The 18,253-nt window shown below is 42.9% G+C and overlaps 1 protein-coding gene across 2 annotated transcripts in view; it reads right to left on the bottom strand.

The window, feature by feature from the left end:
- RAB11FIP4 (RAB11 family interacting protein 4) overlaps positions 1-18,253 on the bottom strand; it is a 126,784-nt gene that overhangs the window by 66,137 nt on the left and 42,394 nt on the right. For both annotated transcript variants that reach the window (XM_054221737.1, XM_054221736.1), the window contains exons 2-3: positions 17,259-17,346; positions 6,376-6,464 (exon numbers count right to left, since the gene is read on the bottom strand). In XM_054221737.1, coding sequence (XP_054077712.1) covers positions 6,376-6,464; positions 17,259-17,346 — 177 coding nt within the window. The remainder of the gene's footprint in view (positions 1-6,375; positions 6,465-17,258; positions 17,347-18,253) is intronic.

The raw sequence follows: 18,253 nt of genomic DNA, 5'->3' as shown, positions 1-18,253 counted from the left end.
GGGTGCTGACCTAACTCCTGCCAGGGTCTGAGAATTCTTTCTGCTGATTTCAGCAGGGGCTGGGATCAAGCCCTAGGCTGGGCCTCCCAAAAGGAGATCCCTAGAGATGTTGAGCGTACTCATTTCCCAGCGGATGCAGCAAAAGCTGAGAGGAAAGAGAATCTGGCAGATTTAGGAGCACCAAATATAAAACAGACTTCTAGACTAGACCAGGGAGTCCAGGGAACCTTCTGTTTCCCTTGGCAAACCTGAGGGAGAGGCGCAAGCCAGAACACTCTCCAGTTGAAGTACTGGGGGTCATGCGTGTCCCAGGTTTTGACTACTATGGGAATGAAGATGCAGCCTCTCTCCCAGCTTCCCGAGGAAAGATATCAGGATGAGCTGCTCGTAATCACAGCACAGGTCCCACAGCGACAGCAGGACAGAAGAGCCCACCAGCAGCTCGGTAAGGGAAACAATTTGCAAACATGCACTGTGCTGATGGTTGTGTAGCACAAACACCCCAAGAGTCTCAAGCACAGGGAGGGAAGTCTTCACACGCGAGGCAGACACTGAGCATCTGCAAAGCTGAAAAAACAATGGGAGCCAAGAATTACAGAGAGTGGGTGGTGGAGAAAACTGGAGGCTGATAAGAAACAGAAAAAAGAAAGCTGTAATTTGTGGTGTTTAATATTGCTTCTCCTTAGCATGTAGGCTGTTTTTTTCTCTTTGCTTTGGTTGGAAAAGTATTTCCAACTTAATAACACCTCAGCTGCTTTGCCTCTGCTAAGATAGGAGTGTCTCTGCCAATGCTACCACAGAAGGCAGGAGGAAAGATGTCGTTTGCGTTAACAGTTAGGCAACACCTGGGTTTAATGTTAGGAAAAGTAATACTGAGAAAACTCTCCTGACAAATGAGGTCAATCATTTTGCCCAAGAGCACTGGTGACTTGATGGTCAAGGTGGAGCCACTGCTTCAAAACACAGCATATATGAGGTGAAAAATACAAAAAATTCTGGTTACAGACCCTCCGAAGTTTCCCCACTGGATCTGACATCCTTCACGCAAACTTTGCTTCAGCTTCCAGAAGGAAGAGTGAGCTCAGTACAGCAAGGTTACACAGACCCAGAGCAAGCTACGGGGGAAGACACTTTGTTAGGGGCTCAGCCCTGCTAGGTCTGCACCAAAGATAAAAATACATCAGCAGTCAAGCTCTGAAGGATGCGTGGTGCTTGCTTTAGTAAAGATCTGCATTAACTCGTGGTATCAGGTTAGTAGTATTACTTGACTGTCGACGTCTTAGTGGTGGACACCACCCCAAACTGGGCAGAACAGGCTTCTGGGAAACTAGAAGTGATAGGGCAGATGTTTCTTGAGCTCGGGTAAGATGTCATGTCTTTGCTTGCTCCTCTCTGCTGAAGTGACCCAGAGGGGTTTGTTCACTAGGAAACTAGCATTACTGCAACCGGTGAAAGGGATGCCCTCAGCGGAAAAAAAGGAGAGGTTTATTTAACGTGGGAACAACAAGAAAAAGGAACTGCAAGTTTGAGTTCAATAAAATATTCAATGCTTTCCTGGGCTTTGCTTTTCAATAAATAGCAAGAGACAGCACAACCTGAGATAATAACTGCAATTGCAGGCTGACAAAGGAGACCTATGCAAATGGCCCTTCACCTTTCCTCAGTCCAGCTGTGTCTCAGACTACTATGTTCTTCCACAGCCTAATGAAAAACCCATTTGGATCACAGTCTTTTCCCAGTGCCAAAAGGCCCCCTGTGTTCTGCCACAGGTGTTAGCAGATATCCTCAAGAAGCTAGTGGGGAAAAAACTTTTTTCAGAAGCCAGTGGGGGACTCCTAATTGCTACTGAAAATATTTTCAAAGCAGCAGACCAGTTAGTAGTCTCAGCTCCATCCCAGAGGCAAACACAATTTATTTGTCATGTTTCAACAATTTTTCTGGTGTTCATACAGTGTAATTAATCACTTGGCAGGCAGGCGAACACACACAGGACTGAAACGGCAGCTCATTCTTTGACATGCAGCAATCATCCTGTACCTTGTTAAGAGGCAGATTCACTCTCTTATTTATAGGTGACAACAGCAAAAAAAAGGGAAATCAGCATCTCGATACACTGATAATTAATAAGAAACAAATATCCTTGATTAAAACAAGGACCCTGATATTATTCTATCTTACAATATGCTTTTCCACTGGGTTTGCATGTACAGCATTTGGCATTGATTTCAGATTAAAAGGCAATTACTCACATGTAAAAATACATAGTCTGACCCTTCATAAGCACATGGAACGGGCTGCCCAGAGAGGTGGTGGAGTCTCCATCTCTGGAGACATTCAAAACCTGCCTGGACACATTCCTGTGCAACCTGCTCTAAGATGACCCTGCTCTGGCAGAGGGTTGGGACGAGATGATCTCCAGAGGTCCCTTCCAACCCTATGATTCTATAAGCAGCTACTCAAATAGGTACCCTGCTAATTGGTGGCGAGAGGCTCTGAGATCTGTCATTCAACCTCCTCTTCTGTCATCTATCCCCTGATCTAGATACCGGCTCACTTCAAACCTGAACAGCCAAAATGCGCCAGGTGCAGAGCTGAATTCCCATTTCCTGTTGCTGATTCCCATTTCCCCAAACTTAGGTGCTCAGACAGAAGAGCACCTAGACCCAGGTCACTGCTGCTCAGTGCCTGCAATGCAAATCTCAGCCAGGGAGCTGCAGATGCAGCCAGCCTAATTCCCTCTGAGTCCTGTGGCTAGCGCTCCTGCTGGCTAGGTGCCCGGGAAGGCCCATAGCCAGCCATTCGGAAATACTAGACACAGGCTCTTCGCTTTGTTTGAGCTGGCTGAATCTGGGTCTGGATTTTCATACACATACTTCAGCTGTGGACTTTCTGTTGGGTACCATCTCCAAAAGGCTATGCAAGGGCTCTGAAGTGCTACCAGATGCTTGCCACAAAGCAAATCCTGCACGCTGGACTAGGGAGACTTTTGTCTCCCTTCAAACTGGGGCCAAAACAAGAGTTGAGGCCACAGCAGCAAACACCGCGAAAGGCATTCAGGATCTATAAATTGGCTTCTGGCAAATTCTGAGTGTTTCTATTATCTCTCTAAAGGGTCTAAGAGACAGAAATTATACTAATAAAGAGCACTTGACTGAAGCAGTGCCTCAAATGGAGCACAATACAGACCTTAACCTAATCAACAGACTCTGAATTCATACACAGAGGGGAAAGGTTTATTTGTAGGTCCCGGAGCTGAGAGGCTCTACAACTGCTAACACCTAACTGCAACCCCATCCTCCTAAGTTTCTTTGGACCAGCTTTCTCTGCATGTGCTAACATACTCTCTGCAGCATGAGTCAATGCTGATGGAAGTTGGTGGGAGACTTCCCACTGATCTGAGAGTCCTGTAGTAACAGTGCGCTGCTCTTTGCTTTCTGCATGTCACACCTAAACAGACTTGAGCTCAAAGGAAGAGCTCTCAGTTCACCCGAAATATCACTGACACAGCTTTTCATTATAGACCATTAGAAACCTTCCATGGAATGGTCTTTGCATTTTAAATTGCATATACAATAGTATTTTTTTTCTCCTTTTTGGGCAAAGTTTTGATACATTAAAAGCTTGTCAGCTTTCATGCTTGTTTACACTGAAGGAAGAAAAAAAAAAGTGAAAGCAGACCATTAGAAAATGTCAAATGAAATATCCCAAGCTCCTGGTATCAGGGGATTTTATGTATCAATTTAAATTCATTGCCTCCAGTTGGTTGCAATTAAAGGCTGGAGGCTTGGCAATTTCTTCTTCCCCATTTGACTCGAGATACATAAACAGCTGGATGAGTTCAGCACCTTATTGTGGCTCCTTACACTTCATCCCACTTTTTGGCATTACCTTCACCTCTTTAGGTTTCTGCCTTAGGGCTCCGGAAAGCTACAATACAGGGAGTGGGCGCATGAGAGGGGAAGCAAAAGTGAAAGCTGGGGGCAGGGGAAATAACATGTGCCAAGGACAGATCTCCTTTTCCTCTTAAATCACATCGTGAATACAGAGACAGCATAACAATGAACCAGCTCAGTACCTGCCTCTGTGTAAGTACAACCCCTTCAGCGGAATAAGAGAGATGCATTCCCTTTTAAAATATCTATTCGGGCCATCACAGCAGATGTATCCTTCTGCTGCTTGAGAATTTGATTGCACCTGAGAATTAGACAGACAATGCAAAGGGTATACTGGGATGAAAATCAGATTAGACAGGCAACTACCATTTGCGCCATTGGGAGCTGCCCATAAACTTGCCTACATCACCAGGAATTCACACTCAGTATGGTCTGGGAGACGCAAGGAGAGCTCATATGGTTTCAGTATGTGCTTCCTTGGGAACAAATCTCATCAATGGTGATAACCTCAAATACACCTGGGCCTCCGTTCTCCTGTGTTTCATCAGATTTAAAACTCTAACCTTCTGCCATAGTAGAGGATCCTTAAAGCAAGTACAGAACCTGTTCACAGACATTTCCCAGTCTTTAACTGACATCTAGCGAACAGTTTCTAAACTGCATCTGAAAGACCTGGAGATTGTAGATGAAACGATCCCCTCTGGAGGGCAGCTGTGCAGAGGAGCTGTGGGACAAGCATGGGGTGTACAAAAACGTGCACTGTTTCCTGTCCTCTCCTTACCACGACAGCCGATCTGCCCTGTGGGCAGGGGGGGAAGAACCTGATTCTGCTCAGAGGCTGCACAAAAAACTGCATTGGCCCAATTAAAGTGGGCAAACACAGTGGCTGGACCCAACTGCAATGGTGCTGACCGTTGCAGGGACCATACAGGATGGCTGGTGGACATCAGCAGCCCTATCCAGGAGTGATCAGCAAGGCTTCCAACGCAGCACTGCCAGATCAACTCTTTCTGAACAGGAAGGGTCAACCTCTGACCCCTTTCTCTCCCAGAGGCACAAATCTAGAACTCAAACAGGAAAGTCATCGGCCGCTATCAGGATTAGCAACTGCAGCTCCCACCCTCAGGCCGTCCTGGTGGATAGGTGGCAGGAGTGGTACAGTTTGCAGCCATCTCACGCGCTCTCCACAGCACATTTTTGGGTGACGGCAGATGTGAAATCCCTGAGGAATAAAGACCCAACGCCCATGCTGCCTGCCTTCAAAGAATGTCAGAACCAGCCTGCAATGTCTGCATAGCAATAGGGGAACATCTAGTGTTTCCAGAGAGCCTGCTTTCCATTTTATAGCCTCTATCATCTATTGCAAAACAGGGAGCTTGGTTTATGATATCTATTAAGGTAACCAAGCAACAGCATGGTGGGTATCTGTGTCATCAGTTACAAAAAAATAGCATTTTAGAAACAAGCAGAGTGGTGGTGGTGTCAGCCTGCCACAGCTCAGATACTAAAACCAGCCTGTCGTTTTCTCCAAGCAAAAAGAGCCAATAAATCCAGACAAGTCTTCCTTATTAAGAAAGTTTATGACCAAATTCTGCCCTCCTGTTTGCAGTCATGGAGGGCTTCTTCCATCTTGTGACAGACATCTGCACTGAGGTAAAGGAAATGTCTCTACACTTTCTGTATGAACAGTGGACACCATTTTGTGTAACACCATGAAGTGTTGTAACACCAGCATGCTTATCACGTGTCTTTCCTCAGTATGTGAGAATTGTTCTCACACTTCATCACCTCGGAAGGTAAAATGCTTTCCCTACTGATTTCAGGATCACTTGCACTCTCATAACATCATTGACATGCAATCCTTATCTGAAGGTACAATGCTAACTGTACCTTTAATCTTAAGACTTTAAATGGGTGGAGGTGATTAAAACCAAAGCAAAATGAAGGAGAAACAAGTAGACCTTGTTAGACTGTATAGACACTGTCAAATTAAGGATACAGATGAAGACCTTTAATGGTTTGAAAATATTCTATACCCACCAGCCAAAATAATATCAAGGTTACCAAAGGTGTATTGTTTCTGCTTCCCGACAGCTGTTGAGTCCCTGTTTATTATCTGCAGAAGGTCTCTGAGGATTTGTTCACCTACAAAGTTTGACTGATTTAATTAGATAAAAATCAGTGTTTTCCACTTGTGTGGTGCCTGCGAGCTTGTACACGATGTCTCCCTTCACAGCCAAGCAAATACTGAGGCTTGTAAGTGGGATGCTATCCAAATCTTAAATACTCTCATACCAGCTGACAGCTACCCTGTGTTAAATGCAGCTTAAACCAGTATGGAAGGCTTGCTAACAGTCATGAACCTACGAAGGACGACTCAACAGGCCAAGTAAAACAGCAGCATTTACAACAACCTGACTACACATCACTCCAGGGGCTTCCTCAGCACACTAACATGAGACAGAATTAGTGCTTCTCTTACCTGGTAATAATAATCAACATACTGTGGCTCGTAGTGTCGAGGCCCAGAGTTTTCAGGAGACAGGACATCTTTTAGTAACTCTTCACAGCCTGGAAAAGAGAAATGAGAGCAAATGGTCAGACTGAAAGCTTATCTTCCCAGAAATTGCATGGACAATGGAAGAAGAAGCACAGGTTTGTAGCTAATATGTACGCACAAAACTTTGAAAGCTAGCTCTGGAATATGTTTAAATAGCTGTAACAAAGCTCTGCCTTTAGAGTTCTGCACAGCACATATTCAGCACATGACACTTAAATAAATGCATTTACACTAATGCTGGCTCTCAGCACAGATACACTCCACTGCAATGAAAATGGAAGCTGAACATTGCTTGGCAAACTGTCCTGCGGGATAGAAACCCACCCCTGACCAACCCAAACCTCTGCAGTCAAACACTGGATTTGCAGGCTTGGCATGAGCCAGTGCCTATTGCACATTAGTGTCCATGGAGCTGCTTCTGATCTTCTCTGGCCTAAGTGAAAAAGGGGCAATACCTAAAAGTCACAAATTCCCCTTCAAAAAGAGCTCTGTCCCAGAGCATGCAGTGTTTGGCAAGCAAATATCTATGCACTGCAACTGGAGATCTTCAGCTTCTGTGTTTGCTTTTGTTAACAACCACATTAACAGCTCGAAAAATCAATTTCTGTGTTTCCCGTAGTCCTCCTCTCATCTGAAAACCTGAGACAAATATAGAAACACTGAAATCACCAAATGCCTCATTCCCCATTAATTACCAATGACCGCACTTGATTCTGTTGAGCTGCAGAAGGCAGTAATGTCAGGCCAGGTTATTTTAGAATAACCAGTTTACAGCCTTGGGCCTAAACTGTGTGAAACCTTCTCAGCATGTGCTGTACACTGTCCTACTTGGAAGCTGCAATTATCCAGCAGTATTTCTCTCTTCTGTCCCATCACTAATGCAAAAGAACTGGCTGTGACATTACACACCGAGACCCATTCATGAGGCAGGTGAGCCAGAAGAAACACAGTAATGTAAGGAAGTGTGAACTGCACAGGTTTATACTGTTAACTGATCTTCTGTATTGTTTTTAAAATAGAGGAATAACATCTGCAGGGGTGAAAATACCTTACAGTAATGGAGGGGAGTCCCTTACAAAGGAAAGGGGTACTTAAAAGAACAGAAAAGGTGACCAGATGGAGGAAGCCTAATAGGGGGGATCAATGCGCTGTCCCTGTCTCCCACACACAGGCACGTGTCAGAGGCAGCGCATGGTGAATGAAGCAGCCATTAATATCTCAGGAGTGTCACATGGACAACAGCCAGCAGGACTTTTCTTCCCTTTTCCATCTTCTGCAGCAAAGTAAGATTCTCAAGTGGCACAGAACAGAAAAAAAAATTAGCTATTAATTGCACACTTCTATGCACTTTTCACTTTGCTGGAGAAGTTGGTCACTTCCCAAAGAGGAGCTCACCTGGGAATAACAATCCAAAAAAATATTTTACTGGCTGATAGAGGCAAGATGTTAAACGTCTTTGCCTAAAGAGGGCATCTTGCTCTGCCTGTGACTCTCATATTTTCCACCCAGCCATGATCCTTTTCTTTCTCTTGGTTTTATCATTGTGTCAGCCTGTGCTTGACTGAGGTTATTCTCTAGTCCTTTTACAGAGGAGACTTCAATTTACTGTTTGTACCTTTTGACATTAATAACCAAAGTTTATTACTCATGAAACTGCCTTGTGCCAGCACCCACTGTGAGAGTCTTTACATGTATGATATGGAGCACCTACTCATTGAGTTATCTCCAGCAAAAAAGAAAATAAATGCCAAGTACTACACAGTAATGGATGTAGATGAGTGTAATGAAGGAGACATGTTTACACAGTTCTACAAATTCCCAACAATATCTGCAGCCATAATTTCAAGCATTACTTTCCTAATTCAGTTGTACTAACAACAGTGCTTCTAGCTAAAGACCTCTAAGCAGTCAATCTTCATTTAAGCCTGTTAGGTGAAAAGTTATCACCTCCCCCAACATTTTTCTTTGGTGGGGAAAAGTCACAAATGCTATAGGTCTTCAAAGAAGGTTTTAACTGCCCAAAACAAGGGGAGTCAGAAACCTTTCTGCTTTACCTCCTTTCAAAATGCCAGCCAGGCTGGTCTGTTAGAGCTAGAGTCACAAATAGCTCCCAGATCTCCAGGGTCTCAAATCTAGAGTTTAGCTGCAACATGTTATGTGTCCCCTCTTTGCTGTTCAGTTCTTACCTAAGATTAGTCCTGATCACATTCTTTCCTTTTCCTTGTTCATCAAAGCAGACCCCTTCACGATAGCCTTTGGCCATTTAAATTCAAGCCTATACTTTATTCAGTAAAAACACTGGGGAGAAAAGCATTGTCTCCTTTGTACCTAACCTACTTGGGGCAGCCCTCACCACTTCTTCATTAGAGCTATCTGGCACAGTCCTGATCCAGAACCACAGAAGCTAATCAAACATTTGATCCATTTCCAGAACATCACCAGGCATTTAATCCAATTTGTTTACCTAGCTGCATAACTTAAAATGGCAAACAAAGCCAAATATTGCTTTTATTGAAGTCACAGACCAAGTTTCCATTGGCACTGACAGGCTTGGGTGTAGGTTCATCTAGGACTATCTCCTTCTGCAAAGGTGACTTTTTGGTGGGAAGATGTCTGAGTGTGCAGCAACCAGTACTCCCTGTGGGAGAGGTATGCTTGGCATGCGAGCTGGCATGACAGCTTGGATCTCGTCATCCCGTGGGGAAGATTTGCATGTTATTACACTCCATAAAAAAGGGAAGAAGAGAAGGAAATGCTGAGATTTGCAGGCTTGGCATGAGCCAGTGCGTCTTCCCCTGAGATTACTAAAACACATCATTGCTACCTTGCAGACATCTGAATCTGTTCCAACATCCATCAAGTCAATGGAAAGGTGGCCACTGGCTTCAAGAATCTTAGGATTGTGCTACTGTTTTATTCTTGTTAAGAACTGCGTTTGAAGAATAAATTCTCTGTTGCTCTTTTTCCCTGTGAAGACACAAATCAGAGTCTCCTAACTGCAGAGGACTGTGGTGCCGGTCTTTTCTTTGGGCTACCCCTTATCACCAGGATTACCCCTTATCAACAGGTTTGGCACACTGTTGGGAAATGCATCAGCTTTCTTGGTATTTTTCTGCAACCGTGCTAATATATCTCACCTTTCACTCCCCTTATCTAAATGATAATTTGAATTTTCCAAGTACTCTGAGAGGTTTACAGAAGGGGCATAATATAAAGAGGGGACGCTGGAGTGTCTCAAATGCTGTGGATATGTCTTCTTATTACCATAATATATTTTGGCTTGCAGCCTGTGAAATGCCAGTGAGCTAAATTAGTGTGTCACAGTCCAGACAGAAAACAATGAAAAATCAAGGTTTACTCTGGCAAATCTCAATCAATATGGACATATTAAGGTACTGGACAACAATTTGTACAAGGAGCAGTCTAGCCTGGCACACATGGTGCGCTCTGCTACCAGTACCACTCTTGAGAAGAAACATGCTTGCCTAGGCTTGCAGAACTGCCACGATGGATATTTCAAGCTGTGCAGCAGTATGCACCCAAGGCTAGAATCTGTCCGTAAATAACCCATTGCAAATAAGCAAAGGAATATCTCCTGGCTACTTTAAGGACATCCTGCACTAAGACATCCCATTATTGCTGTAACTTCATTTTCCAGGAAATGGTAAAACTGAAAGGCACTTACATGGCTGATTAGAGCTATTTCATTTGGATGTCTACTTCTATCATAAGATATTAATGTGCTCGATGTTCTCTATCCCTTGCTATGGTTGGGAAAATTTCCTCATCTACTTTTTTGGGCAGCACTTGGCAAAGAGACTTAGCTGCGCTGCAATTGTAGTGAGGCAAGAGACAGAGGCAAAGAGCTAACCCAGGAATAGTTTCAAGTCCTTGCATATTTACTGCTGCAGCTTCACAAAAGGACGCCCTCTTTGGAGTAACACTGCGAAAGGGCTGTGGATTATATGAATCACTGTGCAGGGTGACACATATTAGAAACAATCTCGTACCTGGAGAAATAACTTAACTATCAGATCACAACATGAGAGTGGCAAGAAGCTGTTGAATTTTCTTCTCTGGCTAAAGACACCTGATGAGCAGCACAGAGGCAGCTTCTCTGCGCCACTCAGAAGACTGTTTGACACACAGGCATGCATCAGTTCTTGTTTAACAAAGCACTGAGTCAATCTCTAGTCTGGTCTGTCAAAATTTGCTGACTTAAAAACTATTTATCCTAATACTAAAAAAGCACAAGCAAACAAAGTTCATTTGGCCAGAACTGAGTTAGGGCGTAGCATATGAGCTTGGAATTATTTGTACTTTGCAGGGCAAAGTGAAGTCAAATGGCAAGTGACCTGTCCCTGGTCAGAAGAAATCGGCTGCAGAACAAGAATTCTAAGTAGCACCGAAACCACTAGGTCATTTATCCTTTCTCTGTAAAAACAGACAGCTAAGATTCTTCCTTTCTAGAAAACACCTGGATAAGAATAAACTAATAAACTCTCAAAACACAGTGCTGGCTGTCTAGAGGCAGGACCGGATCATCTTTAGTCCCAAGCAATGACGATAAAAGTGTTTTACAAGTCACTGAAGGGGAAGACATGAACCTTTAACTTTTTCAGTTCGCTCAGGATGCCAGACATTACTTCTCTTACGAGATAATTTTACAAATTTACCTTCAGTTTCATTTTAAAAAATTTGGTTTTAACACCCTAACAAACCCTCAATTTGCAAACAGACATTCTGGACACAAATAAACACAATTGTAGCAAACCCATTTCCTGCAAATGCTGCAAGAAGGAGATTTAACCCATACTGCATCAGGCAATTTTCACAGGCAATTAAGCAATTTTAATATTATAGGAAATCAAATCTGGTTACCTAATTGAGTGTAGTTGGTTCCTGGCATTTTTGCTAAGAGCAATAGCTTTTTACTTTATCTACCCTTGGATCTTTAATGGTGTATTAGACTAATTTATGGTTTCAGGCTGTATTTAGTAAAATCTAGTTGAGTCTTAGAAAACTCTGAAGTACCTTTAAGAGTAACAGACTTCAGTTCATTAAACAGCTATAGCGTATTTTACACCAGGAGAGCTCAGCTCTTCACATTTACGTGACAGTCCTTCTCCTTGGAGCTACCAGAAGTACTGCTCTTGTCAGTAAGTTTTCTTAAAAGAATGGATAAATTCATCAGATCATCTCCAGTTATGGCATACTGTGAAGTCTGAGATCTATAGCTACCAGCCTAAATGGATTCATCAAGACTTTGAGGTTTTCTGCAGTGCTTACTGAAATTCCTGTGCTAGTGCAGTTGTCCCGGTCTTAGGTATCGGTGTATATAACAAATACCGGTGTCTGGCAAATAAAGATAAACCCCTTTTACATGACTGCAACATATCCATCTCTTATTCCATGCTGGATCTTCAGGGCAAAGCTGGTACAGTACTATTCTCAGCTATGGGACTGCAAATTACATTTTAAAGTTAATGAAAAGAGATGGTCACAACTCAGCACTGGTTTTGTGAGAAATATATTTGTTTGGAGGCTCTGAATCAAACTATAAAAGCAAACTAAAAAAATCTCCAGTGAAACAGAAGGCCATAAATATTCTGCTTTGGAAAGCTTTGTTTTGGAAAAAACCCACTGAATTTTATACTATATTATTTTCATATTCTTTCACAGTCCAGGTAACCTGTCACAGTCTGAACTACCAGAAGAATCAACTTCCCTTTTTGAACATTTCTTTAAAGCTTTGGGCACATCTGCGTTCGTGGAATTTTCATCAAAATTGCTAGGAACTCATGCAGAAACATATCAACTTTTTAACTTTTATCTGCTCACATAAAGACTGCTTCTAGAAGCTTTCCAACCAACTGCAGTAATTAGATGCCTAAAGATCCAGGGAAGCACAGAGATGGGTTTTTGAAGGCATATAATGGCCTGTGTTACTATTTTGAGGATTCAAAGGTTGCTATTGCTGCAGGCGGGGAAGCATATAAATTCACAACTCTGCTTCTTCCACACTGTTAATGAATATGAAGGAGCTCCTACAACTCTCCATTTCCAAATGTCGTAACAGAGCATAACTTAAACATCCTTAAAACTTCTACAATACAAGGAAAAGACTCTCTTGCTCCAAGAGAAAAACAGGCTGTACGATTTCATATGAAAAAAACAGTGATTCTGCTAAAGCACAAAGATTCATTATTGCAGAAATGCTCTGTGCTAACGTGGCTCAGTCTCTCTCATTATGAAAGCCACTACCCTCCAATTAGTACACAGTGGTCAGTGTTGTTTTCATGGTTAAAATAAGCTATAAAGTCAGAATACATTTGCCTTTATCTTTTAATTATGCATTAATTTGTATTCATGCCGTACCCTCTCATCTTTGTGAGCTACACCACCAAGGTCAGCAGGGGGAGCTCACCCTTTATCTCTCAGGGTTTGGGTTTTTTGAAGTGAAATATCAAAGCAGAGAGACTATTGGAAAGACAACAGGAACAGGTCAGACTTAATTAGAGCCTGCTAAACACACCAAGAGCCTGGTCCTGCAAACACATGTGACTGTGGAACCTACCAGCACGCATAGCGCATTAGAAGTAACAGTTCCACTCAAGCCTTTAAGTATTATTACAAGTGGCAGAAAATATTTATTGGATCAGTACAATAAATTCAGTACAGAAAAAATAGTCATTGGCTCCACTGAGCAAACAGTAATGGATCCCATGCTGACCCTGCTGAAATCAATGGGAATTCAGCCTTTGAGTGATGTCCTGGCTGCTCTCGAAGTCTCCAGGCAGTGCCACTTCTTAGACTATACTGGCTTTGACACAGCTGCTAAGTAAGAGGCTACAGGTGTTATTTCATGGCAATTGCTCTCTAGACTGATGCAGTTATTAGAAATAAAGCCACACAGTGAGCAGATATAGAGGGCAGCTTCAGCAGAAGTAAAACCTTCATATTCTGGCATTCCAACGAAATTGCTTCACAGCTTTAAATTTGATGGCAAGGCTGTCCCTGGCAGAGCCTTATTGCGTGGGGAAAGCAGCCTAGACAGCGGGGGCTCAGCACAGATGCTGAGGCAAAGTCCTTTAATCCACAGAAGACCAGCAAAAAGAAGCAAAGCTTTCCATAAATAGGAAGCACCCTGCCTGTACAGTATTCCACCCCGGAGACACAGTGGGAGTGAGTTCCTCCAACATACTTCTCCCCTCTAGCATAGATACCTCTACTTGAAAAAGTCCTCTCCATCACTTCCAAAGGTCCCTGATGTTAGTGAGGCTCCTCAGCATGCACTTCCCCAGTTCCTGCTACTCTGCAACTGAAGAAGACTAATCGTCTTTTACACCTGACAGTCCCAGCAGCTGCTGTGGAGGTACACGACTCATAAATTATTGTCTTGGTTTGAGGTAAAACAGAACCAATTTTCTGATTTGTAATTTTACTTTTTAGCCGGGCCTCTTCTATTGTGAACACTGTTCACTCTCAGAGTGATAAGACCTGATTATACCAAGGAACAGTACGCACAAAGGCTCTTGTTTAGACTTATTGCTATAACGACCACGGTCAGCTCACTTCGCCATTTTGCCCAGTTAGAGGGTCGGAAGCAGAGAAGCGTAGAGGGGTCCCACCCACAGGGAGGAGCAGATGGGACAGGTGACCCAAAACTGACCAACAGGGTATTCCATCCCATATGCATCACACTCAGTATAAAAAGCTGAGGGATCAAAGGGGCAAGGGGGCTCTGGCTCTTTTTTTCTTCAGTGGACGACGTCTGAGGAGTGCCCTGTCTGTCCGTCTGCCTTTGATCTTTATCCGAGCACTCCTGACTCTAGTTCTGGAATTCAGCTCCTGTCCGTCACTGACTCCAGTCTGGGACTTTCTCTGTGTCTGCTGGTGACACGATCGTCATCCTGGGAGCTGGATACGGTTTTGTATATATTGTATACTTTTTTTGTTCTCTTTAATTTTTATTATTCTATTATTATTTACTATTTTCTTATTTATTATTATTTTCATTAAAGTAGTTTAGTTCTTTTTCTAAACTCATAAATCTCCTTATCTCTTCCTCTCCTCTCTGAGGAGAGAGGGGGGGAAGGGCCATCTGTCGTTCTGATCTGCTAATCCGGCCAAAACCACGAAAGTTATGAAGTTTATCAAGCTCAGAAGCACTAAGGAGGAGGCAAGACTTGATGTCCACTTGTTAAGGAACACAACACTTCATTTGTACCATGCAAGAGTGAACAATGCCCTGGTTTATGGAGGAGAGAGGCTAAGCTGCAGATTTTAGATCCAGGGTTTGGGGTTTCTCCTTGCAGTGAGAGCTGCTTACAACCAATTACAGAGCAGACAATGAACACTCCGATGTTTGGGATTTTTTCAGGTTCCAACATTTAGCTTTTCGCTAAGATCCATGCCTAGATCTTAAATGCTCATATCAATGTCATTAGAGGTCAATTCTTTACTACTGAGATTTGAATCTGTTGTTCTAGATGCTTTAAACAAATTCAAGGCACTGAACAAGGCAAGTACCATAAAACCACTATATCACCTCTGTGCAACAAAAAATGTCTTCAGCATACTATAAAAGGCAAGCATCTATGAGACAAATTAATTTGAAGTCTCATAAATAAGAAATACAGCAAGGCATTAGGATAGTAAAGCTTGAATTTAAACATTTGGCTTCCAGTGCTAAGAATAACAGTTTCATACTCCATTACTGAAAAAAACCCACTGGATTTATAGTAGGATCTCATTTTGCTCTATTAATCTGATTGCCCCAAGCAATTGCAATAGGCTGAGATGTCAAAGAATCATATTTAAAATCTGTTGCTGCCAAGACAAATTGCTTTTGTTTGATAACAAGCCTGCCCCTACCCTCAGGATGTGGCTGCACTGAAAAGGGAGACGTAACAATATGGTGGAGGCTTTCCATTCTGAAAGGTAGATACACTCTTTCTGAACTTTAATATGATCAATTTCATTTTTAAGAAAAGTATGGCTGGTAACTAAAGACCAATAAAACTTCCATGCTGTGAGGTGAGCAACAGAACCAGGTTTTCTGAAGAGATGCTGTGAAAGAACGCATAATAAGGTCTTACCAGAAATAGATGAAACTGCTCCTGCAATCACTTGGCACTGACACTGTGTAACTGTTGACAATGCTAATGATGTGCTAAGAGAGCTCTAGGTGATGCTGCAGAAATGGATGATTCCTCTGTATCTGTTCACATATGCATACTAATATCCATCGACTATATGATTTGGACCATACCTATAAGATGTTCCACTAGGGGCTTTAAGCTATACATAAAGTTGGAGTACAAGGTATTCCGGAGACTTTGATTCAGTCATGTCTTTTTAGGACTAGACCTTAGGATATGAATACGTGAATCAGTTCCCACAAGGTGAGCAAGGATGAAAACTCCCAAGGCATCATTGCCCTCTGGTAACTGTCAATATGCACACGCTGTCCCTCACAGTAAAGGAAATGTAGCTGCCCACTCCTTCACTGAGGGTACTGCCCACTGTGAACAAGGGCACAGTTATTACAGACAAGATGGTCTTCTGGGTCAGTCTATCCCTTCCTGATCATACTTTGTGCATTTGTACACATCTTTAGAAGATGAATTATAGAGGACTGTCAGATTATTTACAGATCTTGTGTCTTATTTAACCCAAAAACCAGTTTGCTACAGCATTTCCTGGACAAGGAGAACCTTCAGTATAGACTTTAATGTCTACACGCTGATGTATTAACTTTCCTTCTGGGTTTTCTGTTGTCTTCTCTTCAAACACATCAGTGTCACCTTGGAAGGTGTCTCCATGAACATGGACTGAGAGCAGCTTCTCACTGTAATTTTACATAATTATACACTGTCCTCGGCTGCTGTAAACTTTAATTAAAATTGCTGTGGTGTTACGTTCTTGTATCATTATGGCTTCGTAATAATCTCCTTGTAGCAGAATCTCCAGAGGCTTCTTCTGGAATCACACTACGATTGCCGTGACATTCACCCTGTCCCTGAAGTAAAGCCTCTGGGCTGTGACAGCACTCTGGCACTTTACTAAGGACATACTATGTGTCTGGAAAAGAACAGGCTGGATTATTTTGCTATGGCAAGCTAGAAAAATAATCAGCAGCAAAACAACTGAAGTCTCTCTTCACTGTTTGCTTTGTTGCCCTTTGGCTAAGCTATAAAGCATAACACCACCTATGTCTTCTGTCAAGGACTCTGTTTCCTTGCAAAGGAGATGATTTACCTGGTCTCTGTCTCCAGGGCTTGCATGGCCAACCTGTAATTAACCCTTTTCATTCCAATATGTGTCCCCAAGTAGTTTGAAAACATGAATTAATTGTACCTTGCAGATACCTCAAGAAGAGTATAATAGACTTAAATTTCCTAGTAGAGAAACTAAAGCGCAACGGCTCTTTAACTTCCTTAGGTAAATCAACAGCAGAACCAGATAAGAACCTGGAAGTATCAGACTTTGGCACTGCTTGCTAACCACAAAGGTACTCTTTCTTCTGCTACATTTGTCTTCAAACCACTTCACATTTGTTCTGAAAAATTAACAGTAAACCAATACACAAGCACCTGTGGATGTAGGAACTCTAGCATCGCTCACCATTGATACGTGAGATTCCCGTACAGGAAAAATATACTGGCTCTGTTCCCAGAGTTGCCCTACTGTCACTACAAATAACCACAGTCAAAAGGGAGGATGTCTTTGACCATTACATTTTCTGCAACCAGAGAAGCATTAGTGGAACTGAAGATTATTTTTAAGAAATATGCACATACCTTTGATAGCGAAAACTCCATGACAGAAGTCCTTAAAATTGATTCTTCCCAGATCATTTGGGTCCAAGTACTTTGCCAGTTTTTCCACCTAAAAGAAAAGATCATAAAATATGTGCTGAGCTTGGTGTATCATCTGTCGCTCAGTTGGTCTGTATCTTCTCCAGAAGACCTCAAGTGGAAGAATACCTGTAATATTCACTTGAATCAGCCAACAAATCATTCTGCAAGGATAAATCATGTCTTAGAGTTGGATTATCTGGTGCTGAGTAAGGCAGGTGCTCTGACCAAAACTTAGAATCATAGAATAGAATCATAGAATGTGTTGGGTTGGAAGGGACCTTTAAAGGGCATCTAGTCCGACCCCCCTGCAGTCAGCAGGGACATCTTCAACTAGATCAGATTGCTCAGAGCCCCATCAAGCCTGGCCTTGAATGTCTCCAGGCATGGGGCCTCCACCACCTCTCTGGGCAACCTGTTCCAGTGTTTCACTACCCTCATTGTAAGGAACTTCTTCCTAATGTCTAATCTAAACCCACCCTGCTCTAGTTTAAAGCCACCACCCCTCGTCCTATCGCTACATGCCCTTGCTAACGGTCCCTCCCCAGCTTTCTTATAGGCCCCCTTCAGGTACTGGAAGGCTGCTATAAGGTCTCCCTGGAGCCTTCTCTTCTCCAGGCTGAGAAGCTTCCGCAGCTAGGACACATTAGGGGGTGAACCTGTGACCTAGCCTCTCATCTTAGCGCAGGGTGCTAACAGAATCTGCTTCCCTAGGAGCCCTTGCTGTGTTCGCAACTCATAGGAAAGTAAAACCTTAGTGATCTCCATACCTCTTGTCAAAAGTTACTGGGGAAAGGACAGACAAAGATGCACACAACCTATAGTAGCCTCATTCCCTGAAGAACCCAGATTATAGGAGAGAAAACTCATCGGGCACTTAGGATCAAACAAAACTTCCTTACCACAGCAGAGAATACAAATTTTGTATAGGAAAACAG

Source organism: Rissa tridactyla, chromosome 15 (genome assembly GCF_028500815.1).
Source record: "Rissa tridactyla isolate bRisTri1 chromosome 15, bRisTri1.patW.cur.20221130, whole genome shotgun sequence".
Lineage (NCBI taxonomy): Eukaryota > Metazoa > Chordata > Aves > Charadriiformes > Laridae > Rissa > Rissa tridactyla.
This window is presented reverse-complemented; position numbering and strand designations above follow the sequence as displayed.